Genomic DNA, 27,167 nt, shown 5'->3' with positions numbered 1-27,167 from the left:
GAAGTAATGCACACAGTGGACATGTCATGATGCTTTAAGAATATTGTTAGCCAATAATACTACGACATAGTAAAGAAGTCTTCCCATTGCAGACTGCCACACTACTATGTTTTTTTTGGGTGACTGAACTCCTCTCAGGATCTAACATGAGTACGATAAGCATGGCCTATCAATGGCAGCACACTCCTTCTGCCCAATCAAATATTGTACTCTTGTTAACCAACATGTGGACGTTGACAAAGCCCCTCTCCTACGTGTGCTTCTTAAAGATTTTTTTCTGCTGATCACATATGGTCAAGTGGCTGCTGCGATGAGCATCCAGACCTAAAAAATAAAACTCTGAATCTCAGAAGTTCTGAAACACATCTGTTTACTAATGTGTTTTAGAAAACAATAAGTGAATCACAACACTATACAAGTATCTTCACTATTCAGACTGATGCATGGAGTTAGTTATGTCAATGATTGCAGAGGCTTAGTCATTGTCCAGAAGTAGTACAGTGGTTTTATTGCACTCTGCTTTATTCAGTATCTCGCTGTTTTCAATTATTGGCAACAATATTGCATACTCCCTCTCTACGCCCATCCTGCCTGTGATTAATTGAAATCTCAGTAAGCGGATGACAGTGACTACAAGGAGCTAGGTAGAGCACAGTTGTCTTATCAGAATATGTATTATTTCTAGCAGAGCATATTCATGCAACATTATATTTGTCCTAAATTAATATGGGATCACTTATGGTTTGTTCACTCCATACATGATTAGTGGACCCCATTAAATGTGTCATTGCATAGATAATAAACTGATGCATATTTGTGCTTCAGTGTGTAAACATTGAACTATACATATATTCTTTCCAATAATTGCCCATGTCTGTACAGCAAACACCTACAGGAATAGCTACTGCTCAACCTTTTTATGGTGAGAAACATGGATGCTTAATTTTCTTTTTTTCTGAAGAACCAGCATTAGCAAGCAGTAATACCTGACTGAAGCTATGAACACCATAAGACCTGATGCCTGCCTTGCTTCAGAGTAACCTGCCCTTTGACCTGGAAAGCTGGCCTGTGGCCGGAAGAGTAGACAGTGGTCAAGAGACCTTAACATGAGATAGATGCCCTGAACAGGGAGAGTTAATGATGGGCCTCAAGGTAGCAAAAACAGACCAACAATAAGAATTCATTGGAAAAACGGTACTCCAACCAACATACCTGAAATGGCAGTAACTTAGGACATCCTGATGCCTTTGCAGCACAGTCAAAGGCCTTGCCACTTGCCCTTGCTGTGTGCCTGGCACACCTGCTTTCCTTCCAACGCTCCAAATAATTTTAGACATTTGCTTCCCTCTCCGTTGCTCAATCACAATTCAAGCAGTGCTGTGTCATTTACTAGAAAACAAATCATGAAAACAACCACAGTTACCTTTAGAATCATGACCACACAGGACTTCATCAAGGCTGCAAAAGCTTATAGGCCAGCACAATCACTGGTAGACCAATGTCCTGTTCATATATGCAAGACTATTGGTATTAACAGCTTTGCAGTCAATCCAGCCAGAAATATCAACAATTCCTTGTCTAATGGTCTATTCCCAAAACAACTCCCTAAAAAGAAGCCTTCAAATAAAAACTCCTTCTATCGTCTGGTAAATAGCCAATTATTTCTAGCCAAAAAGATTGAAAGATCGGCTTCAAGACTAATATCTACATTTATCTAAGAAAGTAACCTTCTTTCAGATTACCAAAACTGATACTGGTATGGCTGTGGCTGTGGCACAAAAGCAGCACTGATGTCCACATTGGATGATTTAAACACTGCATGGATTCAAGTGGATACCCAGAATGCCTATCCTTGACCTCTTCCTTGCCTTTGATTCTTTTCATCTCTACCGGGAATTGGACCGATCTTCCTAAACAAATAACATTACATCTGTATTCTACCGGGACCTCTACCATCGAGGCAGGCACCTCTGCCCATAATGCTCCCGACTTGCCAACTATTTTTGCCAGCTCGTCAATAGCAGCCTGGGAACTGCTCAATTGCACACAATTAACTCACAAAGAAAAAAAGGTATTTGTGGAAATGAATGTGTGACTTACCAGTGGCACACCCCAACGTAATGTGTGGCAACCTACTGAGCTATCCTTATTTTGTAAAATAATCAATGCTGGGGCCCAAAGTCTTGCTTAAGAGCCTGTACCCTGCAATTTCAAATGTCATGGGAGCCGAATACCAACCCTGCCTAGACATGAGTCTACTGCGTGCCACTGTCATCCACCACCGGGCACTCCCTAAGCTTTTATTTCAATCTTGCAGGTTATTTTTCATCTTTGCTTTCTTCCTTGGTCACAATTTTGCCATCTTTCTCCTGATTCACGTTTGCGTTTTACCTGTTTTGTTCTGTAACAAAGTATGATTAGGAAAAATGTGTGTGGAACCCTGAAAATGAGTGTCAGTGGGCTCCACCTGCAACTACCAGCTCAAACTAAGCACTGATACTAAGTCTAATATTTTGATACTTGTACATAAGTATAGAATTACCCATGAATCTCTCATCTCATTGGGTAAATTAAAACTGTACCGTCAACCAATAATGGGTCAGGAGCACTTTTCTGGACTTGTAGGGAGTTGAAGTCTAGAAACAGTGTCAAATCTACAAAAAAAATGTTTGTTAAACTATCAGGTTTGTCCAGTATGTTTAATCTGCACACGTTGTCACTTCTTTTTCCTCATATAATGGCTATGAGGTTAGCTCCGACCCCATTTCTCGAAATGCGTGTCCATCCTCATGGGAATGTATTCCCCCACCCCCTCCCCAAAGTCCGGGTCTAGTTGCGCCCCTGTTTAGTGCTGAAGTCCGAAACTTTAAGAATAGTAGTTAAATCCTCTGCATGCTTTGCAATATGAAAGAAATTGAGAAACTGAATATTTATGAGGAACATTCGCAAATACAACTCGGAGCGTAGTCCGCGTGTGATGAAAGATTTTTAGTCATAGGGTAGGTTTGGTAGGGTCTGGAAAGTGCCTCTACTCCTTAGACACGCCAGCGCGTGAATCTAGCTCAAGTACGTTTTCATTTTGAGATATTGTTCTGTCTACGTGTTCGTGTCTGGCTCCTGCGTTCTGTGGCGTACCCTCTGCCGCTGTATCCGCCTCAATTGACGGTACCGAATCACACATTCCATTGTTACTCCTCTGCATTTCATTAATACACACCATTCTCAAAACACTTCCAGGCATCCCTATTAGAAGACGTTAATCGCACTGCCGCTGCGCAGCCAAAGTACGTCTTCTAGACCCTCCTTAAACCCCCCGCTCCACCCTCCTCAGCGGGCGGCTTCTCTTCACTGCAATCTCCCGTTACAAGGGTGCCATTAACCGGGCTGACTGACGCTCAAGGATGCTCTCGGCAATCTGGACCACTTCCGTTGCCATGGAAACGCCATCCTCCAACATCCGCTGAGCGACAGAAGACGTCGAGCCACCACTGGTCTTGCACGGGATCCCTTGCGCGTCTTGACGCACACTTTACGAACGCAGGCACGCACGCAAGCGCACCGCCACTCTACCTCACTGTCCATCCGCCTCTCTGCTGTCCCCCCTCTAGACAGCCAGGCACGTCAGGCGTCAGCACGCTTCTGGCCCCCCACAAACATGGCGCTCATCCCGTCCCAGATTCTGAGACTGGCAATACTGCTCTCCTACTTCTCTACCTTGTGCAATTACAAGGCCATTGAGATGCCGGCTCACCAGACCTACGGCGGCAGCTGGAAGTTTCTCACCTTCATAAACCTGGTAAGATGCTGCTGCCCTCCTCCGGTTCTGACGTTCTCCCCATGTGCACATAACCAGAATGTTCCACACACTGAAACTACTCCTTGGACCTAAAGCAGAAGGCACAGCCGTTTATGATGGTGCCAAATGTCTACACAAATAACACTGCACGCGGCACTGTAATGTCTGCTAAAGTCCTTCTTCTGCTCACTTTTCTGTTGTGAGTGGGGTTGCCACGTGTTCCAGGAATAAAAACACCAGTCATTTATTTGCATTAGTAATTCATTTATTCTGTCCGGCAATTTTTGTAGCAAGACGCTCTCCCGTGCCGTGTCAGCTCTCATCGGGATATTTTAATAGTTTCTAAATGTATTCTCTTTCCGTTTCTATTGCCCTGTTTTCCAACATGCAAAAGGGACACGTTTTGCCACTCCGTTTACATATCTGGGCTATTCATTATTTTACGCTTAAAGACATTAATAATTCACCAACATCTTCCTAGTTCTTAAACCAACAGACGAAGTGGCAGAGAGAGGATGTCATATTTATTCCTGCATGGTCTTCAGTGTATCAGAAGTCAACCAAAGCGTCATAAACTGCAGTTACGCATGAGTATTGAAGGGCGTCTGAAAATCTGCCCTATCGTAGCTAATTGTATATCTGATGTAGTGTGTTATATCAGATTGGCGCAGCCATCGTTACATTTGGTGCCTGCATTCGGTAGCATATCCTCTTTTAATAGATGCTATTCATAATTTGTTACAAAAAAACTGAAGGCCGAATGAACAACTTTTTCTTGTTTTTTTCTTCTGCTAATATCAACTGTACAAAATACGTTTGTGCACAGCATGCATCCACGTCTATTCATTAACTTCGTAAACTGTGAGATTGACATAACCGTTTAATCAAGTGACATTCGGACACCAAATATAGTCTGTGTAAAGCTTGTCACAACAACATGCATATAGAAAATTAAATGATTCTTGAGGTTGCATCCCCCACCAAGCTTCTCCCTAAATTGGGAGTAGTTCATGCATCAATTTTTTCCAAAACCTCGCCGCTCCCCTGACCTCTGTCTCTTCTAAAATCAGGTTATCAAAGTCTAAGTCAAAAAGTCAAAAACAGCTTTATTCGATTCTGATAAAAAGCAATCATAAAAGCACAATAATTCTATAAAAATGCATTAAAAACATCATAAAAGGAAGCGTCTAGATGATATTTACATATTATATACAGTTAATTCATAGTTTTCCTGAATTTGATTACAGACTTTAAAAATGATGAGACAAGGTGCATAGTTCATTAATCTTCTAACATTTGTAGTTTCATCAAAGCGGTCCTACAATGTCTTAAACCCCAATGTTTTAAGAGTGGAAACAAGAATCTCTTTCTTGGCAGGGTAAAATATTTACAAAAAAGTGTGCAATGTAGAGTAGACTGTTTTGACACATTGTCACAGGGGCATTAATCCATGTCTCTAGACCAGCAATTTTGCACCGGGAATGTTATCAGTTGTGTGTAATTTATAAGGAACCTGTTTAGAACACACCCTAGACATTTTTTGTACAGTTGTATGCTATAAAATTCGACAGTATCAACCTATAATAATAGCGCATCTAGCACATCACCTACAGCTGCGCGGTTACAGTGAGTGCATACCTGCTGTTCTTGCCTCCACATCGAGTTATCTAAACTTACCTTGTGATGTAGTGGCTAGGTCCATGTAGTGGATCAAATATTTAATATGTTGTAATAGAATGTATTATACATAAAGGGCCTATACCTCTTATACAAGTAACCTTCCCAGTAGAAAATGTCACTGGGAATTTAAGTGAATATATTTCTCAAAATAGTTGGCAGTGAAGTTAGATTTAAATGATCCATCTTTTTATAATAATTTAAAAAAAAGAAATGAGTACAATTCACTTTGGGTATGTCATGTTTTATGTTCTGTGTTATGTTATCGCCGTTTTTATAATGCGCAAATCACTCAGGGTATCTAGGCGCTCTGTAGCAGGGGTGTGAGGCCAGTCTTGGGGGCTTACTCGTAAAGCCAGGTCATCAACTTGCGAAAGTCAAGAGAGGAGGAGGCTCTGATGTGTTGCGTGAGGTCCTTCGAGGCTTTAGGGGTGAGATATAAGAAGGTGTTGGACCGCTGTTCTGCTTTTGTGTATGCATGAGGTGTGCATTAGTGAGAGACCGGCAGAGCGGAGGAGTCTGGAAGGTTGGTGGAAGGTAATGTGGCTGCTCTGGTAGGCAGGGCCAGTGTTGTGGAGAGGTTTCTAGGTGTGGGTGAGGTGTTTAAAGTGTGCATGCTTGTGTATTGGGAACCAGTGTAGCTCCCTAAGGTGTGGTGGGATGTGGGATTGGCGTAGGGTGTTGAAGACTAGTATGGCTTCTGTGTTTTGGACAGTCTGCAGTCTTCGTGTAAGCTGGTTGGTAATACCTGCGTACATTGTGTTTTCATACAATTTAACCATTTTATGATTTTTTTCATATCAGTGCTCTTTGAATTGCCATTGACATTTCCTTTACTATTGGCAATACGTCTAAAACTCTCTTACATGGGTTCAGTCTAGACAGCAACAACGATACCACATTCTAACAAGCAATGGGGAACTAAGATCACCCCCCCTTACTCTCACATCTGGATGGTAGCAAAACACTGTCACACAGCCTCTCTGGTTCCACGTTGACCCTCCCTTAAGTGAAATTCTTTTTTTACAAAAGAAGCAATTACTTTCATATTAAATACTGAACAAACCAATCGAATACATTCAGATACGTTTCTGAAATGTTATATAAGATACAAATCCTTTCTTTATATATTAACTGTCCAGACAAAAATAAAAAAAAAACGCATAATTTCCTCCTGAAGTACACATTCAATTGATCCTGCTTATATGTTTCTCAAACTCTGTGTAGAAAATAAGTGCTTAACAAGATGCCAGATAGCAGCACAAGGTAGCATGAACCTCTCACGAGAGCCTATACTCCCTCACATAATGTTCAAGCCGAGACAGCAAGGGACAGTGTGTTGTTAGCCTTGGAGGTTGCTGCACCAGAAATATGACTACAATAGGTAATTTTGGTAAATTTTGAGATACTTATAACCTCCTTGCATCCACAAATGCTTGCTAAAATGTCCCCTTTGCATATTTTTTCCTAAACATGCTTCCACTGTATGTTGACAACGTGCGAGGTCAAGTGCACTCCTATTTGCTGTAACTCTTTATCAGTTTAATCCATGTTTATAATGTTTGGCGTGCGCTCGATAGCGGTCTGTCCTGAAACCACATGGTGAATAGATGCAAGTGAAATTGAAGCAGGTAACTTCAAGTTCGAGCGCGCCGCATTTGCCGAAACGGCGTATATCAAAAGTTCATCAATAATTTCACAGGACAGACCGCTATCGAGCGCACGCCAAACATTATAAACATGGATTAAACTGATAAAGAGTTACAGCAAATAGGAGTGCACTTGACCTCGCACGTTGTTTTCATATCCTTGTCCTAAATCAAGTTGCACCCAAGATTACCGAGGACAAAACCTACAGAAAGAACCATTACCCATCTACTAAACCCAACTCATGGATACTTTCGAACTGCCATAATGTTGCCATATCTTATTACAGACTTACTTCTATGTGTATTTCTATTTATAACGTTCTGATTGACATGTATTACACCATCTAGGGAGGGCGGGGCACACGAATGCACTATCTTTAAACCAAGGTTATAGTATGATTATAATGTTGCATACGTTTTGAAAAAAGCGGAGGGTTAATTGGGGTTGTATACACGGCATTATGGGACCCGTAGTATAAGGGTGTTTCCATCTACCGTTTCATTGGTCAAAAATAACAGGGCGGAGTCCCGAGGAACACCTATTAATGATGAGTATGTTGGAAAGTAGCGTAAGAACTCATTTTTAGAAACTAAAGGCCGCTCGGACCTCGTTTGAAGGTATGAAATAACTGAATTAACCATACTTGCAGCAGCATTTAAACAGGATAACATCCAGATGATTTTGGTTAAAGGTTTTCGCGCTTTTTTAAGCGCATAGAGGGAAAATGTCTATTGGAAAATGTGTATAGTTATAGGTAATAAGGCTATGTGTACAAAATAGTTGGGATATGCTTATATGTAACAGTGATGTTTGTTTAAATTTCTAGTGATTCCCCTGAAGAAGGGCTACATTATAAGCCCGAAATGCATTGGGAACCAGCAGAATCACTAAAGATTTGTTTGAAAGTACAAGCATGCGACAGCAAGAAGTTTTTAACACAGCTGCCGTGTAGAAGCACTGTCACTTTCCACGGTCTACCCTGTAACAAGCACAACTGAGGAAATAATTTGAGTACAAAATAAAAGGATTTAAATGTGAAATTATTGATGAACTTTTGATATACGCCGTTTCGGCAAATGCGGCGCGCTCGAACTTGAAGTTACCTGCTTCAATTTCACTTGCATCCACTGTATGTTGCCCATTGCCTCATATTTATGCATTAAGCCTTATGAATGGTATCTTTTTTGTAAGTTTAAATTGTACAGTTTTCGCTACAATTTGTATGGTCACAGCAAGAATGACATTGAAGTGGAAAGCTGTGAAAGCATTTGTTAAATACAATACTTTTATTGCTACCCGTTGCATTACAGCATTGCCAAAAGGCAAATGTTCTTTTCAGTTAGTTTACCCCTCATTCGGCAAATGTGGTAATGGATTGTATCTTTTGGTGCAAATTCTTTGGGTCTAATAATTTTAAACGGCATAGCCTGGGTTTGCGCGACTAAATGGAATTGAAACAGGGTTTGTGTCTCTCTACCAGGATTTGTTGGTGACTTAAAGTCGTTTCTGCGCAGTAGTTGCTCAGAAACAAGTGTAACAGTTTCCAGTCTTTAGGTGCTCGCTTCATTGACCGAAATCCATCCCAAGCCAGGGGTGTTGGTAATCTCATCAGCAAAGGTAGATTTGGAATTGTTATACATGGTCCATAGCCATCTGATCATTTGAACTGGCATGTGGTCATAGGTGGGTGGGAGCGAGGGACACCTGCACTGGCATCACCCATGATGAAACTATATTTTTGAGAAATGGTGGACTTTGTCATTTGCTACTTTTAGTCTGGCGACATAAGGGAACACAGTACTTACACATTACTAGAGATAGAGAAAATGCCTCATTCCAACTTTGCTATACAAGGGCTCAAAAAACGACAGAGCAAGGCAGCTTTAAATTTAATGGAGGAATTCTAAGCAACATTTATTATAGCCTGTGGCTCGTGTGGGATCTTGGACCAGACAGAATACCTTGGCTCACACCACTGTTGGTATTGATGCCCGAGCACTTTGTGTGTCACTACACTGCCAAGAAGAACTTACAGGTATTTAAATTGTTACACTAGTTAGTGGGAAATTATATATTTGACATGGCAGAGAACTCTTCAAAGTATAATTATGCCAAGAAGGAGAAACCGATTCCTTACATTAGATTAACCATTGCCGTCTGCTTTAGAAAGCGGTATGTATCTGTAGCGCTTTTTGAAGTTTTCTAAATTGAGCATCACGCGCAGTTACGTGAAATTACTGTGGTATACCTTAAAACATGTTATAACCCTCTTACAATATTTTGTAGGTGATCCTATGATATATTGGGTACTTAGGAAAAAGTCGAAGAAAAGGTCATTATTTTTTCAGGGCATTATTCCTCAATGTTTACATGAGTAAATCCTAATCTCAAGGATAGTTTTAGCATTCCCGTTGTCAGAAAGATGGAATTGGCTTTAGGATCATCTGATATTGTTGATATCACCCATATCAGTATAGCAACCTCTAACAGAGACAGCACAATTTAGATCTTGGGGGTAACCTATATCATCATTCACATTATGCCAATGAATATTTGGCTTGATTACTAGGAAAGAATGTTCCTCGTTGTCACAGATACTCCTTCAAGCTTGCGCAAAGTCAACGTCACTGCTGACATCTCCAAAGGGTCAGCCATCAACGTTCTGCAGGGTATTTTTACGTTGGTGAGATCAGAAGATGTCCTGCCCTGCTATTCATATTAGACATATATTGGATTTGCAAATATCTGACAAAAAAAGATACACCCTAACAAAACACAATCAACATTTTGTTTGGCAAATATTTTTTATATCTATGTATCTGATAGTTGTATTTTTTTCCATTTTATTTGGTCATCCTAAACCACAAAGCATTACTTGTCATTCATTTAAGTACAAGCTAGCTGATTAGTTTTCACTGTATTAGGACTCTTGGAGTTTATTTTGCTACTGATACTATTGTGTCACTAGAAACCGAAGAGGTAGAACAGAAAAAGTCTGCATCCTGCTCTATTGACAAGCTGAGGTCTAATACAAATGTTTTATAGCTGTAAGAATACATCTTTCGCTGTACTCCAGGCACTTATTTATGAACTATTTGTTTAATAAGTGTTTCTTTAGAATGGTGCTCACTGTTTTTCATTTTCTTCCATGTGCTCTAAGTGCAAGATAGTCTGTGCATTGAGAAGCAGGCATACGTTGGCCTGCTTATCGATATTCTTCAATTCCTGTCCCTGAGTAAAAAAGCTCAATTTTAAGCGAGTTGTATACAGTCTAGATGGGATCTGCCCTAAGATTTGGATAAAACACTTTCCATAGTCTAGAACCCTGAACCATAGTTTTGGCTCCATGTTAGATCTGATTTAACACTCCTTGGCTGATTAAGTTGTAGATGTAGAGCACGGGACCCTTAATGGGCTGTGACATTTTGTAGTTGTCTTAGTCCTTTCCCACAGAAGACTTTTGAGCCGGCGCACTTTATACCTAATCCTGTCAGCTACTTGCAGCCAATGTAGTACTTTCAAGACGGGCTTTATGTGGTCGTGTACCCTCAGATTTAGACAGAACCTGAAATCCTGGGGATGGAGCCCTAGAAACGAATGCAAGAAAGATCAATTCTACTCCAGCAAAGGCCACTTATTTCTCAAGAACAATTCTTATGCGAAACCATACATATGGGAATTTGTCAATACTGTTTGTCATTGTACTCATAACTTACTTTATTCTATGCATAAGTGCAGTTACAGCCTTCCATGGGATATGTTTGTGATACCCCTCTAAACCTAAACACAACATCAAACCACTTTCTACACAATCCATACTGTGAATGCACATTCTACCAACAATGCACAATATATTTAATAGCCACTTTCTCAACCAGTGGAAGCACTCCGTTGCCTCATCAGAGCTATAAAGCGGTACAAAAGGGGGTGGTGATGGACGGAGCATCTGAACCAATCAAACACTCACACACAGTCAACAGATCTGAAGGGTGGGTGGTGAACTCCTGACTAATCCCCACTCGGTCCCAAATCTCTAGGGGATCCCGTGTGATGAGGGATGCATAGAGATTGGGAGGCCTATGTTCTCGTCTCATGAAGGGGATTTCCTGCAGAGTCCGTCCGGCTACCGCCTGATCCTGAAACAACCAGTGTTTCCCTGATTCCCATCTGACCCATTCCACTAAAAAACGGAGCTGGGATGCTTGAAAATAGGTCGCTAGGTCTGGAATCCAGATTCCGCCTTGTTCTGGAATCACCGTTCTTTAGCCCACTCTGCCACCCCAGTTCAGACATGGCCATATGCAAATCAGTCTGACCCTGTGCCTCATGGGAACAGTCCAGCCCGAACTGCCAAGCCATGCCTGTCCTGGACCGGAAACAAGCTTCCTAGGACCGGTTTCTGGCATTTCAACCGTCTTCAGCCAGGCTTGCTTGAATCCAGTGGCAAAGTGAGCAAGGGACTCACGTCTGAGCATACCCTGCCAACTTATGGCGAACAAAGCGGTACAAAAGGGGGTGGTGATGGACGGAGCATCTGAACCAATCAAAAACTCACACCCAGTCAACAGATCTGGGTTTAATCCATCACCGTTCTTTAGCCCACTCTGCCACCCCAGTTCAGACATGGCCATATGCAAATCAGTCTGACCCTGTGCCTCATGGGAACAGTCCAGCCCGAACTGCCAAGCCATGCCTTTCCTGGACCGGAAACAAGCTTCCTTGGACCGGTTTCTGGCATTTCAGCCGTCTTCAACCAGGCTTGCTTGAATCCAGTGGCAAAGTGAGCAAAGGACTCACGTCTGAGCATACCCTGCCAATTTATGGCGAACAAAGCGGTACAAAAGGGGGTGGTGATGGACGGGGCATCTGAACCAATCAAACACTCACACCCAGTCAACAGATCTGGGTTTAATCCATCACCGTTCTTTAGCCCACTCTGCCACCCCAGTTCAGACATGGTCATATGCAAATCAGTCTGACCCTGTGTCTCATGGAAACAGTCCAGCCCGAACTGCCAAGCCATGCCTTTCCTGGAACGGAAACAAGCTTCCTAGGACCCGTTTCTGGCATTTCAGCCATCTTCAGTCAGGCTTGCTTGAATCCAGTGGCAAAGTGAGCAAAGGACTCACGTCTGAGCATACCCTGCCAACTTATGGCAAACAAAGCAGTACAAAAGGGGGTGGTGATGGACGGAGCATCTGAACCAATCAAACACTCACACCCAGTCAACAGATCTGGGTTTAATCCATCACCGTTCTTTAGCCCACTCTGCCACCCCAGTTCGGACATGGCCATATGCACACTCGGAAAAACCTGCCGCCACGAACGGACGACAGAAAATATGACAGCCCTCCAGAACGCCACTCGCGAACACCACCAGCTGATCCGCACCACCAAAAGGATATCATTCAAAGAACGGCTAGACAACAACACCCGCAACAGCAAGGAACTTTTCAGCATCGTAAGAGAGCTCTCCAACCCCAACGCCAGCAACAACGACATCACACCATCACAAGACCTCTGCAAGTGCCTCGACACGTTCTTCTACCGCAAGATCGCAGACATACACAACAGCTTTGACACCCAGACACCGCCACCGGACGTCAAACCAACGACCCCCACCACCACCCTAAGCGACTGGACCCCCATCAGCATAGAAGACACCATCCACGTTATGAACACCATCCACTCCGGTTCTCCCTCCGATCCATGCCCCCACCACATCTACAACAAAGCAGACGCCATCATCGCACCCCACCTCCGGAACGTCATAAACAACTCCTTCGCATCAGCCACCTTCCCAGAGAGCTGGAAGCAGGCAGAGATCAATGCCCTTCTGAAAAAACCCACAGCGGATCCTAAGGACCTCAAGAACTTCTGCCCCATCTCTCTTCTTCCCTTCCCGGCTAAAGTCATCGAGAAGACCGTCAACAAACAGCTGACTGCATTCCTCGAGGCAAACAACTCGCTCTACCCATCCCAGTCCGGATTTCGAGCCAACCACTGCACCGAGACAGCCCTGATCGCAGCTACCGACGACATCAGGACCCTGATGGACAACGGGGAGACAACCGCCCTCATCCTCCTAGACCTCTCAGCCGCCTTTGGTACCGTCTGCCACCACACCCTAACAACCCGCCTATACAACACTGGGATCCAAGGAAAAGCACTGGACTGGATCACCTCATTCCGCTCCAACAGAACCCAGAGAGTCCGCCTCCTGCCGTTCCGCGGCCACCAAGATCATCTGCGGCGTACCCCAAGGCTCCTCGCTCAGCCCAACCCTCTTCAATATCTACATGAGCCCCCTCGCCACCATCGCACGCAAACACAACCTCAACATCATCTCCTACGCCGACGACACCCAGCTGATACTCTCCCTCACCAAAGACCCAACCACCGCCAAAACCAACCTCCAGGAAGGAATGAAGGAAGTCGCCGAATGGATGAAACTCAGCCGGCTGAAACTGAACTCAGGCAAAACGAAGGTCCTCATCCTCGGACAATCCACATCCGCCTGGGACGACTCCTGGTGGCCCACTGCGCTGGGCACTGCAACGTCATCCACGGACCACGCACGCAACCTGGGATTCATCCTGGACTCCTCGCTCACGATGACCAAACAAGTCAACGCCATCTCATCCTCCTACTTCAACACCCTGCGCATGCTCCGAAAGATCTTCCGGTGGATCCCCACAGAAACCAGAAAGACGGTCACACAGGCCCTCGTCACCAGCCGACTGGACTACGGGAACTCCCTCTACGCAGGAACCACAGCCAAACTTCAGAAACTACTTCAGCGAATACAGAACGCCTCCGCTCGACTCATCCTCGACGTCCCTCGCCACAGCCACATTTCGGCCCACCTGAAAAACCTGCACTGGCTCCCGTTAGCAAGAGGGTCACATTCAAACTCCTCACCCACAAAGCACTCCACGACATGGGCCCCGAATACCTCAACAACCGCCTCTCGTTCTACTCTCCCACCCGCCAACTCCGCTCCGCCAGCCTCGCCCTCGCAACCATCCCACGGATCCGCATAGCCACCGCCGGAGGACGATCATTCTCCTACCTAGCCGCCAAGACATGGAACTCCCTCCCCGCTCACCTACGACTGACCCAGGACCATCTCACCTTCAGAAAACACCTCAAGACCTGGCTATTCGAGCAGTAGCGGCCCCCCTCTCCCTCAGCGCCTTGAGACCCTCGCGGGTGAGTAGAGCGCTCTACAAATGTACTGATTGATTGATTGATATGCAAATCAGTCTGACCCTGTGCCTCATGGGAACAGTCCAGCCCGAACTGCCAAGCCATGCCTTCCCTGGACCGGAAACAAGCTTCCTAGGACCGGTTTCTGACATTTCAGCCAACTTCAGCCAGGCTTGCTTGAATCCAGTGGCAAAGTGAGCAAGGGACTCACGTCTGAGCATACCCTGCCAACTTATGGCAAACAAAGCGGTACAAAAGGGGGTGGTGATGGATGGAGCATCTGAACCAATCAAACACTCACACCCAGTCAACAGATCTGGGTTTAATCCATCACCGTTCTTTAGCCCACTCTGCAGTGGCAGAGTGTGCTAAAGAACGTGAGTCCCTTGCTCACTTTGCCACTGGATTCAAGCAAGCCTGGCTGAAGACGGCTGAAATGTCAGAAACCGGTCCTAGGAAGCTTGTTTCCGGTCCAGGGAAGGCATGGCTTGGCAATTCGGGCTGGACTGGTCCCATGAGGCACAGGGTCAGACTGATTTGCATATGGCCATGTCTGAACTGGGGTGGCAGAGTGGGCTAAAGAACGGTGATGAATTAAACCCAGATCTGTTGACTGGGTGTGAGTGTTTGAATGGTTCAGATGCTCCGTCCATCACCACCCCCTTTTGTACCGCTTTGTTCACCATAAGTTGGCATGGTATGCTCAGACGTGAGTCCCTTGCTCACTTTGCCACTGGATTCCAGCAAGCCTGGCTGAAGACGGCTGAAATGCCAGAAACCGGTCCTAGGAAGCTTGTTTCCGGTCAAGGAAAGGCATGGCTTGGCAGATCGGGCTAGACTGTTCCCATGAGACACAGGGTCAGACTGATTTGCATATGGCCATGTCTGAACTGGGCTGGCAGAGTGGACTAAAGAACGGTGATGGATTAAACCCAGATCTGTTGACTGGGTGTGAGTGTTTGATTGGCTCAGATGCTCCATCCATCACCACCCCATTTTGTACCGTCATCAGAGCTATAAGGCACTGTACTATTATGCAATTCATCTTGTTGTTAACAGAAGTTTTAAGGTTAGACAAGCAGAGTTGACACCCATATAATCAGATCTAATAAATCACCGAAACATTAGCTGGGTTAACTTTCAGGAGATGGATCAAGATAGTTTCTTTTTTCTGCTCCAAGATCCTCTGACTATAGTAATAACATGATTTTAGCTAAGGTTCTCATAATGCACTCTACTTCCACTTTTTAATTTCTCAATAAAATTATGACGGCTTAAGCAACTAGAAGTCTTTCTGTAAATGTAGTATCAAGTTTCCCGAAACCATTATGGCGTGACAGGGTCTGGTTTATTTAGTATAGAATCTACAATGATGATCAGGTTTCTAGCTTAATAAGGCATCATCCGACAACTATAAAATGTTGCATGTGTATTTTCTGAACAAGCAATGTAAATTACTTTCAGAACCCCTTTGAGAGGGCCATGAGCAAGCAGGAGCTACAAGGCTCAACTGTATGGGTTGAGGCCTTTAACTCCTGATGTCCTGGGGCTCGACCTACTATGGATTCTGAGCAACTGGGCCAAGTACCCCTTTAGCACGTGACACTTAAGAATAGTGTGGTCTGAACAGTCCAAGGCTCCCTTGGGGGGGGGGGGTGTATGCAGGGGGTGGACACAGGCTCACAACTCAAAGCACACATAGTAGCAGCAATAAATGATTATTCAGCCAAATACTCACTTTTAGGGTAAAAGAAGTGCTTTATTTTACTGCTAATCACACAAAGGGAAATACGAGATTCTAATTTTTTGTATGCAGTTGCCTGTTCCCAGCTTCTTTCTTGCTCTAGCAATAGTGGTTATTCCCCATTCACGATAGCCAACATCCAGGGTAAGCCTCACTAGTAGTTTGAGTCTCAAGAATCTTCTCCGACTCTATTTTAAAGTCAAAACTGTTGCTGCGCCCAAGTGCTATCTAGCAAGCAAGTTCCCCCATGGCCGACTGGCCTGAATTCAGTCTTACCTGCACCTGCAGGATTGGAGCTTCACTTCTGCCTCATTGCACATAGGCTCTTGCCTGATCGGCACAGAAATATCCACGACTCACTACACACGGCCCTTGTCTGGCATACGGATGTCGCCGTTTTTGTCCTGCTCACGAGCAACAACCAAATCGGTGTAGAAGTTGTTTCCTCACACTTAGTTCAAGGATTCCATTCATCAAAATTCCCCGCTGGACCACGCACCCTCCAATGCTTTCATCTTCCTCACAGGGCTCACTAGGCTCGCCAAGCAGACAGGAGCTGGTGCTCCAGGCTCCAAGGCAGATGGTCTTGGATTCCTTGGGAAATGTCCCCTCACTCAGCAGGGAAACTAGAAGGCCTTGGCCTCAAGTCCTGGTCACAGACAGAATTCTTGAGAGCTTCTCTTCCCTGCACCACCTGACTGGCTGCTTGACAATTTTTGGGATCTCAAACTCCCTACTTTATAGTCCATTTCCAGTGACTAAAAGTGATTTAGGATTGTAGGTTTTGAAGTTTATGTTGGGGGTGTGCTTCCTTTTGAAGTGGCCACTCCTCTGCCCTCTCTTTCTCTTGAAAGCAGTTTGCCACAGCAGGAGCGACTCCAAAGCTAATAGGCCCTATCACAGGCCATAGGATTGACTAGAGTTCACACCAGGATGTCAGCCACATTGATATGTGTATTAAAAGTTTGCCCAGCGCTGCAGCCGTGCTCCATCTCCTTCCCTTCCTGAGATAGGCCCATGCCCCTTCTTTGTGACTGTTCTCTAAATCAAAGAGCACCCTTTGAAGTGGATTGGGGAATCCTAGCTCTCCTATCTCCTTTGTGCCCAATCAAGCTTCTTACAGCAATGCAGCAATACACACATTTGTCTGGAGGATTCCTCTACCTCCTCTTCATGTTTCAAACTGCAGCCCCGAGTCTGTCAAAACAGAACCCATAGTCTGCCATGTATTGTACCATTCACATGCACATATACACCCAGTACATGTACTTCACATACATTTACTGTATCTTTCATGCACTGTACTTCTCACAAGCACATATACACCCAGCACATGCATTTAACATGCACACACTGCACAGCACTATATTCTTCATATACTGTGCCACTCACAGGCACACATACACTCAGTACATGCATTTAACAAGCACACACTGCACGGTACTGGTTTATCTCCATGTTGTACGCTTGCCAGGCCCTCATACACCCAGCTCAGATACACCACTCATGCACTGCGCGGCACTCCACATCAATCCGATGTGAGCAAAAGGCTGAGTTAAGCACACAGCAGCTGAAGTTTGAATGAGGGGGCCTGTAGGCCTCACTCCAGTGACACATGTTAGAAATGATCTATTTAATCCTACTGATTACTACATGGCATGCTGTCACCTCCGGCAGCTTCACTCCTGGTAAAAGAAGGAGGCTTTCATCACTATGAAGGTAGAGCTTTGGGCTCCCCTCCTTGTCCAACAAGACTCCAGTCCGTGAGACAGGCCTACGTCATGGTACACACACATGCTCCGTTGTTGCTAATGACACCAACAATCATTATTCGGGATCTAGACATCAGAGCAGGTGTGGCACTCAGGGCAGGATGCACATCCATTGCCATGCAGAGGGCTTTCCAAATTCTACAGTAGCTAAGCACAAAGTACAAATCTGTGACTTCTGAAAGCTCAGTGAGTCATTGGATGGAACAGATCACAGATGGCCCTCACACCCCACTACACCTGTACTGGTTGCAGGTGACTACATCATAATTCCATTTTTTACAGAAATAGAAGACTCTCACAATCACACACACACAAAGATCCTAACACTACATCACTGACATGCTACAATAATCAACCACACAACAGAAATACATAAGAAATTAAAACAACTTCAACAACTGAAAACATGGACCCTAACACACATCCCTTGCACCTAACTTGCATTCTCATGAACTGCATCTCTATCACCTCTTTCTGCTCCTCCCCTTTGTCTTCCAGTCATTCATTTCCAACTTTTTGATCATGTAAAATGTCAATGTCATGCAACTCACACACACAACAGGAAAACAAGGACGGTGTGGTTTCCAGGAAGGCCAGCCTGCAACTGACCACAATAGAATGTTATAAGTACAATACTTTCAGTACATAGAATGTAAATGGCAGCTTGCCAACAACTAGACAGAAAGTACTTATTGATGACTACAGAGAGCATTACAAATAAAAGGGTGGAACAGACCACAGGCACCGTATACATGCCACTACACACTGCTCTACATACACATGCTACCACCTCATCATAAATTTTTCTAAACACCCACACACAGATTCTAAAACTGAGTGAGGACCAAGGCACTGCCAGTGCTGTGCATAATCAGTCTAGCAGTAGAGAAACCAAAGACATCAAAACTATTTTCATAAACTGAAAACGTGGAACCTAACAACTATCCTACGCCCGACTTGTATTCCTATAACCTGCATCTCCATTCACCTCTTTCTCCTGCTGCAAACAGATTCTCAGGATTCTAGTACGGCGAAAGTTCAACTTACCCCAAGAGAATGTTGCAAAGACAGCACCTTCTGAACATAGGATGTAAATGCTTAATCAATACGAGGAGGCACAGTAGCTATATTTGAAGGTTGACTCAGCTTCCCAATTTCAATGAGAAATAAAGAGACAGTCAACTCTTCAGTTTAGGCAATGAGATCTCCTTAAATCCACACAGGAAAAGATCTTCCTTTAAGTCCACCAACGGTGCACCTAGGTAACTTCTCCACCCCTTATTGGTTGGAAAGGGTACCTAGGTGGATTTACAGCCACAATCCTGTGACAAATGTGTGACTACAAGGCAAGCCCCCCTCCAGCACCTTAGGTAGCTAGCAAGATATACCGATCTTAAAACTGAGAAGTCTTCTTGGATTGGTTTGGATAATTAGTTTGTATGAATGTGATTTGGCAGAATGAGCTCTGTGGAATAGATTACGACTAAAAGAATTTGGGCAATTTAAGTATCTAAATTGGTCCTGAGGAAATCCACAAGAAGAGCTTTCTTGTTTTTAAGGTAGCTGAAACAGGCTGACCAGACAGCGTGTTCGAGTGGTTGTAACTCAAAAGCATCACATCTTGTTTTTAATTTTGCCATACCGACCCATATTCAAGCTAAAGACCAGGGTACAGCATAGTTTTTTTTTTCCTCCCTGTGAATTGACGTGGCCAGTGTTCCGCCCTCTGAGTGACGTCAGATGCGAAACGCTGCTCCTGCGCTCCTGAGGCAAAGGCGAAGCTGCCGAAGCTGCCGAATTTTCGCTGCTGACTGGCACTTTGCTTTTCAGCCGATTAGAGGCCGACTGGATTGACGAGGCCAAGCTCGGTTCTAAGCAGCAGACGCAACCATTGCTATACGGAGCCCGCAGGTGAGGCGGTGAGGCGAGGCAGCGGTCTGCAGTGGTGCTGAGGTCCCGCACCTTTCCTCGCCTAGCAAATTTGCCGCTACTGATTGTGTGCAGTGTACAGTGCAGCGAAGCAGAGCACTTTCTCCCGTGAGTAGCGGGATTTATTGGAACAGTGAGTGTCCTGCAGCACGGCAGGAAGCGGCAGGGAGCAGCAGGAGATTGCTGAGAGCGGCGGTGGCGGAGTTGCTCCCTGGTGAGGCGGGAGTTACGAGAGCCACCTGCCGTGAATGCCGTAAGTCACGAGTCACGAGTCTCGAGTGCCCTCCTACACAGGAGCCTTAGGGCATTGCTGAGCGTGGTTGTGGGCGCTGTTCTCCGGTGCCTCCGGCATTTTGTGCGGTGTGGTGGCCACATGTACATTGTGATCAGAGTAGCTGCGGCTGGAGAGAGGGGAGAAGGCGGCCCAAGTAGGGGCTCGGGGGAGCTGCAGGCTGTGTGTGAGCCGCGCTGAGAACCGCCGATAGCCGCTGGGGAGAACGCAGGGAGAACGCAGGCGGTGGCGTGTGACTTTCAGCTACCAGCCACTGCCGTAGCCATTAGTCTACCAATTGAGTCGTCGAGACCTCAGCCTCACTGCCAGATTGAACATAGTGAAGGTGAGGCGTGGGGTGTGTGTTACAGGGTGAGCTGCTTGAGGGACCGGCGCATGACTTGTGAGAAAATTTGAAATCATTGCGCAGAGTTGAATAGAGTTGTGGGTAACCACCACCACCCCTGATACGGTCTGCCGCAGATCTGCGGCAGTGTGGCGGGGAGCCACAGGACAATTGACAATTTAAGGACACATATTTTGGGAGATAGGCAGGGGCAGAGAGTGAACACGGTGGCTGCCGGGTGCTCCCTCCCTACAGCTGGTCCTGCGGTTCCTTAGTCAGACTTCCGGCCTTCCTGCCTCCTCTACCCACTCCACCCACCACCATTTCAGCAAACGGTAAAACAGCCCAGTACGCAGCAAGAGTCATTTAAGTATCTGTAATGCCATCTGGGTGTTTGCGCTCAAACGTAAAAGTGAAAACAGCAGTAGGCTCAGAAAGTTGTTATCGGAGCCAGAGGAGTCCCCTTAAGCTCCAGAAAACCATTTGTCGCTGGAGAAACAGGGATCACCTTTCTCATTTGAAAAAGTACCCATCGGTGATGTCAATGTTCACAAAAGGAGAAAGGTGCTCAAAGCGTGGGAAGGGATCTACTCAATCCCGGAACAGACGCAAATCCTCAGCCGGCCAAACCAGCCATCCACCTGGACTCCTTTGGTCCGGCAACAGTAGAAGAGGTTCTCAAAACCCTAGCCTTGATAAAAAGTGGTTCTCCCAGCGACCCGGTCCCCATTCGCATCCTGAAAACAGTGGCATCCACAATTGCCACCCCTCTAACTGACCTCATTAATTCCTCCCTGTGTCAGGGAACGGTCCCTCCCGGCTGGAAGGCTGCCATAATTAAAGCCCTTCTCAAAAAACCGCACCTAGATCCCGCGGACCTGGCCAACTACAGGCCAATCTCCCTCCTCCCAGGAATCAGCAAGATTACGGAAAAACTAGTTAACAAAAAACTCTCTCATTTCCTGGAAACGAACAACCTTCTCCGGAAATCACAGACTGGATTTCGCCCAGGACAGGGCACGGACACCGTCCTCCTGGCCGTGGTTGAGGAGGCCAGATGCATTCTGGATGCAGGAGGATCAGTGGCAGTGATCCTCCTGGACCTCAGTGCAGCCTTCGACACCGTTAACCACCAGGTCCTCATCCAGCGACTTAATGACATAGGGGTAGTGGGAACTGCCCTGTCATGGCTTACGTCATTTCTAAGCAACCGCACCTTCCAGGTCTGGGAGAGGAACACCCACTCCATGGCGATTCCCCTCCAGTGTGGAGTACCGCAGGGCTCCTCCCTCAGTCCAACTTTATTTAACGTTTACATGTCCCCACTGGAGGAGGTGGTCGCCCCATTTGGAGTAAAAATCGTTAGCTACGCTGACGATACCCAACTGGTCGTCTCCCTATCCCAACCTGACCGAGGACCGTCCAATCTTCACACCTGCCTATCTGAAATCCTCACCTGGATGAATGAATCAGCCCTAAAACTCAATGGATCCAAGACTGAGATCATGCCACTCGGGCATAATGGGTCCACCCTTCCCCCTAACATCTGGCCCACATGCCTGGGAGAGCCACCCTCCCCTAAAGAGGAGATCAAGAGTCTAGGGATCTGGATTGAAAAGGACTTGTCTAATTAAAAACCAAGCTAAAAAAACAGCGGGAATCTGCTTCGGCCTTCTTAGATCAGTCCGAAAAATCCTGCCCCTTCTCCCGCAAGTCTCCCGGAAGCTGCTCATCCAAGGTCTGATCCTCTCCAGACTGGACCATAGCAACGCCATCTTCCTGGGAGCACCTGAATCTACCCTCAACAAACTACAACAAATTCAGAATGCCGCAGCCCGGCTTCTTACAAACACGCCGGCTAGAACATCCGCCAAACCAGCGCTAAAACTTCTGCACTGGCTCCCAATAAGAGAAAGGATAAAATTCAAATCCCTCTGTTTGGCACATAAACTTCTGCAGGACAAGGGCCCCCCCATTCTCAAAAACTTAGTCACGCCCTACAAAGCCAAAAGGCCCCTCCGCTCAGATCATGAACACCTTGTCACTGTGCACAGAGTAAAAAGGGCACGCACAGGAGGCCGGCGATTCTCGGTAAACACGGCTAGACTGTGGAACGCCCTTCCTCTCAAACTCAGGAGCGAACCCTGTCATCTTCGCTTCAGAAAACTCCTGAAAACCCACCTCTTCCCCTGAACCCCCTTTTCTCTTGGTCACCACCTCTGAACCAGCTGTCTTGATTTTTAGCGCTGGGATGCTTCCGGGTTACTACGCGCTCTAGAAAACCCACATTCATTCATTCATTTAAAGGAGGAAGAAAAAAAGGAGGTCTCGGGAGATGAAGTGATGGATACCCATGTATCAGTAGAGAATAGGGAGGAGAGTCAGTTCACTAATTTGGAAGTTCTTTACCCTGCCGTAATCATACATCAGAACAATGGTGGAAAATCTGTACAGCCTCCATGTGAAATTGATGCATTACAAAAAGAAAGGGAAGGTAGCAATCTGGAAATGGAAACTGATTTGTCGGTGGGCAAAGTAGAAGTCCCCCAGGAGAATAATGTCAAAAGAAAGGGAGCCACTCCATTATCTCCATTGGCAGGATTGGTATCCCTCTTGGACAATTCAAGAAGTATGCATAGATCTGCGTCTGGTTTCTTGCCGACCAAATTAAGTGAACTTCCATTTAAAGTGCAACAGCGGATTCAACATAGCTTTAGCTCTGGGCAGGTAAAAACGGAGGATTATACCTTACCGGACATCGCTAAGCAAATGGAAAAGAATGAAGAACTAATGGCACAGCTGAAAAAGACTGGTGCTTTGGAGATGGATCCAGAACTGTACCCGGATCCAGAATTGTATCCGGCTCCAACAGCAGCTCCATCACATATGCCTACTCTGTACAGTAGTACACCTACTAGTCTATCCCATGCTGTTGATTTATTAGATCTTTCTGTTGAAAGGATATCAGGAGTTTCATTGGATAAGGGGGCAGATAAGGGGGCAGCGAATATTATGAATTCTATTGAGAATGCCTCGACGGGGGGGGGGGGCACTTTGGAGATTTTTTACCCATTAGAAAGAATACTCTCCGCAATTTTATCTTTGTTGGAAAAAAGCACATTAAATACTGATCACATATTGGAAGTTCTCTCGCCTATACTGGTAGGGGTTCAAGATATTAATCAGATCAAGTGAGCTATAAAGAATTTGGAAAAGGCCCCAGAAGTACCCAGCCATGTATGTCAAATATGCAATGGGATGCACAAAAGTGGTATAAAATCTGCAGATGGGGAAATAAAAGAAATGATTGTGGGAATTGAAAGTGTTTTGCTTAAAGGAAATCCAATTATAAGCTCACCCCGAGCTAAACTTCATGAGAGTGCATAGGTTACCAGCAGAGCGGAAAAATTAAAATTAAATTCAAAAGTATCCCCAGTTCCCAACCCATTACGCGTTTACCCTATTTTAAAAAAAAAGTAATTTAAAAAACTCAAGCATTCAGTTACCTGAAGAATTAGCTAACACCTTAGATAGTGCACCCTTAGGGGATGCCCCAGTAGTGAGTAAAGGTAACTCTAGAAGTGGTCATAGGGGGAAGAAGAAGATGAGGAATCGTCGTTTTCCGAAACGAAAACAGAAAAAATTGCAGTTCCTTCCAGTAAGCAAAGAAGCAAATAGTACAAAATCTCCTCCTAGTAGAAAAAACACATGGACTTTGGGGCAAACCACACTGAATATGAGTCAAAAGTATGGGCAAGAAAATGATAACCAGTCGAACTGCTCGAATCCGGTGTTGATTGCCCCATTGAGCCAAGAGGGTCAGGATGAAAGTGGGACAAATCATGATACAAGTAGTGACTCTATATTAAGAAGAGGACTGGATAATTTAGGTGAACCGGTAACAGATCAAAATGTAGCTTCAGGAGGTGCTGCACTGCACCCCTGTGGGCAGGATATTTTTCCAGCGAGGTTTGAGTCCAGCCAGGGGACAGATGGGGGGGAACCTAACTGCAGTTGTTAACAGTAAAGGGGGTAAGTTAGAGAGAGATTCAATCTTAGGGCAGCCTGGAATCAAACTAATAAGGAATATTGGACCAGGAGTTGGGAAAGTGAGTAGGTCTTTAATTGTGAGAAGTTGGCCTGATGTATGATGTCTCCAATCCTGGGGGCACCTTGTATCAGTCCAAACAATCCCTTATGGTGGTGGTTGTAAGTCAACCTTAAAAAGACAAGCTATCCTAATGGTAGCATGGACTAAGCAGCCTAAAGGCTTAACTCAAGAGGGCAAGTGAAGCCAGCTGTTTTACCATATGCAATCCTGTAATATCAAATGAAAGGACACCACACAAGTTATATATTATAAAAATATATGTATTTATTACTAGAATAATCCCCTATACTCTTTATGAGTATAGAAGGTCAAGTGTTTAAACAAAAGCACAGTATAACATATGAAAGTTGCACAATTATGGATGAAGCCGGTGGTCACTCAAACCATATATCAAAAAGGTGGTATAAGTATCACCTTTCGAACTGTGGTAAGGCCTGGGGCCTTGGGAATCGCTGGGACTACACTGGACTAACAGCAGTTAGGACGGGAGTAGCCAGCGGGAATCGGGTGCAGCGCTGAAAGCACACGCCGGCACCAATGCAAAGTCAATGGTGCGTAAAAGTTATCGAGTTACAGTTTTAAGAGTCTTCGGACTGGAATAGAATTACCACACTTTAAACGTAGACACTAGAGGTGTAAACCACTATAGGAGCACCGGCATTAGATCATTACCTCACCCAGAGGAAGCGGGTGCATAGGTGCCAAAGTGTGTCGGGTTTCGTCATGTAGATCTATGGAGCCTGGAGATGAAGATGCTGCAGGCGGCCAGTAGAGAAGAGTCCGGTTGGATCCAAGGGTGGATCGAAGATGTAGAGTACCTGAAAGCAGAGGGGACAGAGTCTGGGTCACTAGCCAGTGACCAGGAAGGAACCAGGAAGGAACCAGGCAATGTCGGGCGCAATCAGGTGGTTGTCGAGAAGCTTGTCTCCGCTGCCACGTGTCAGTCAGTCAGTCAAACCACTTTATTCGATTACTTAAAATCATAAAAGCATGCTATACATGTACAAAAACATTAAAAAATATTAGTTAAAAATGTATTAAACAGGATAAGAATACAGTACAAATTCATTAAAACAACATTAACAATCATTTCTAGATTTGAAGCAATTGATTGGAATACATTGTCATAGTATTAAGAGGGTTGGATTTCTTGTGCAGCTTTCTGTCTATCCCTCTTATTTCTTACAGACGCAGCAAGAAAGCTGGCAACACAAAACATAATTACCGGGGATTCCAACAGTTGTAAAAACAATAAAGCAGGTTTACACTGGATAAAATTCATCTTTAGTAATGGAAGGATAAACCCTTTCCTGGCATCACGGTACAAAAGACAAAAAATCATAAAGTGCCTGGTGTCTTGGGGAGAGAAATCGTCACATTTACACGGGGCGGCATCTTCAGGTCTACTCCAGCCATCCAGATCCCAAAGTACAGTGTGTATTTGGTTGAGCCGGAATTTTGTCAGTAGCCATCTATGAAAAAATTTGTCACTATGGACAGATAAGGTGACATCGCTACTGACAAGGTAACCAAAACATGGGCCCTAACCGATGTTTTACCTAGTTCTACTGCTTCCCGCTCTGCCTCCCTTAGCTTAATAAAGTTAATTTTTACCCACTCTTGGTCAGCCTTGCATAAAGATTCAGGATTGGAAAAGATCTTAGGTCGCCCCATATACATGGCTAACATTTTTATATAAGACAACCACTGGATTTCTTTCCTATTGTCAAGGTTGATACAGTCCTTTAGGATCTTATGATTTAGGGAAAGGTTCGGATTCAGCCAAATTTTGATCCATAGCAGAATGGGGGCTATTTTAATTATGTCTGCTATGTAACCTATCCCCAATTCAAGATGGACAGAGTGGGTAGCTGTAGATTGCGGGACGCCTAGAAGGGACCGTAGAAATTTGTTTTCCTCTGTTTGGATGGGGTCGGGTTTGGTAAATCCCCATATTGATGCCCCATACCTTGCGATAGATATGGTCTTGGCTTTATAGATTGCCAAAATCGCCTCATAGAGTTTCCCCCTCAGCCTTTTAGCAAAACCTAACACTGCGGCTGAAGAACTTCTTACCGCATTTACCTTTATTGAGAGCTGAGGGGACCATGAACCCCTATCATCAAAAACTACTCCCAAATAGGTAAATGCCTTCACTCTGGTGATTACTTCTCCACCACAGTAAAAGGACTTAACTTTATTTTTAGAGGCACCCAGTGACATGACATGAGATTTGCCCTTATTTATCACCAGATCCAGGCTTTTCATAAAATCCCCAAATGAGTCCAGCAATCTTTGCAGGCCTAGCGGGGTCCTTGCTAAAAGAACAGCATCGTCCGCATATAGGAGCACCGGAACCGGTGTACCTCCCATGCGTGGGATGTCGGGAGTCGCTGTTAACAGGTTGAGCTCCAACGAGTTTACATACAGCGTAAACAACATGGGGGCCAAGATGCATCCCTGACGCACCCCTCTACCGGACTTAAAACTTGACGTGCATTTCCCCTCGTTCGTCATCCTAATTGAGGCATTTAAGTCTTTGTGCAACTCGGCTAGGAAATACACCAAAGGCCGATCAAGGCCCAGCTCCAGGAGCGTTGTCCACAGCTTTGACCTATTAACTAGGTCAAAAGCCGTGGACAAGTCCATGAAACCCAGAAAA

The 27,167-nt window shown here is 45.2% G+C and overlaps 1 protein-coding gene across 1 annotated transcript in view; it reads left to right on the top strand.

Annotated features, from left to right (window-relative positions):
• Positions 1 to 3,633: 3,633 nt before the first annotated feature.
• The window catches only part of AIG1 (androgen induced 1), a 1,879,081-nt gene continuing 1,855,547 nt past the window's right edge, over positions 3,634 to 27,167 (top strand). Inside the window, exon 1 of the mRNA XM_078646963.1 lies at positions 3,634 to 3,796. Within this exon, the coding sequence (XP_078503089.1) occupies positions 3,656 to 3,796 (141 nt within the window). The 5' untranslated portion in view covers positions 3,634 to 3,655. The remainder of the gene's footprint in view (positions 3,797 to 27,167) is intronic.

The sequence above is a fragment of the Lissotriton helveticus genome, chromosome 6 (assembly GCF_964261635.1).
Source record: "Lissotriton helveticus chromosome 6, aLisHel1.1, whole genome shotgun sequence".
In the NCBI taxonomy this organism is placed as follows: domain Eukaryota; kingdom Metazoa; phylum Chordata; class Amphibia; order Caudata; family Salamandridae; genus Lissotriton; species Lissotriton helveticus.
The sequence above is the reverse complement of the archived record's forward strand: the minus strand, read 5'-3'. Positions and strand labels throughout refer to the sequence as shown.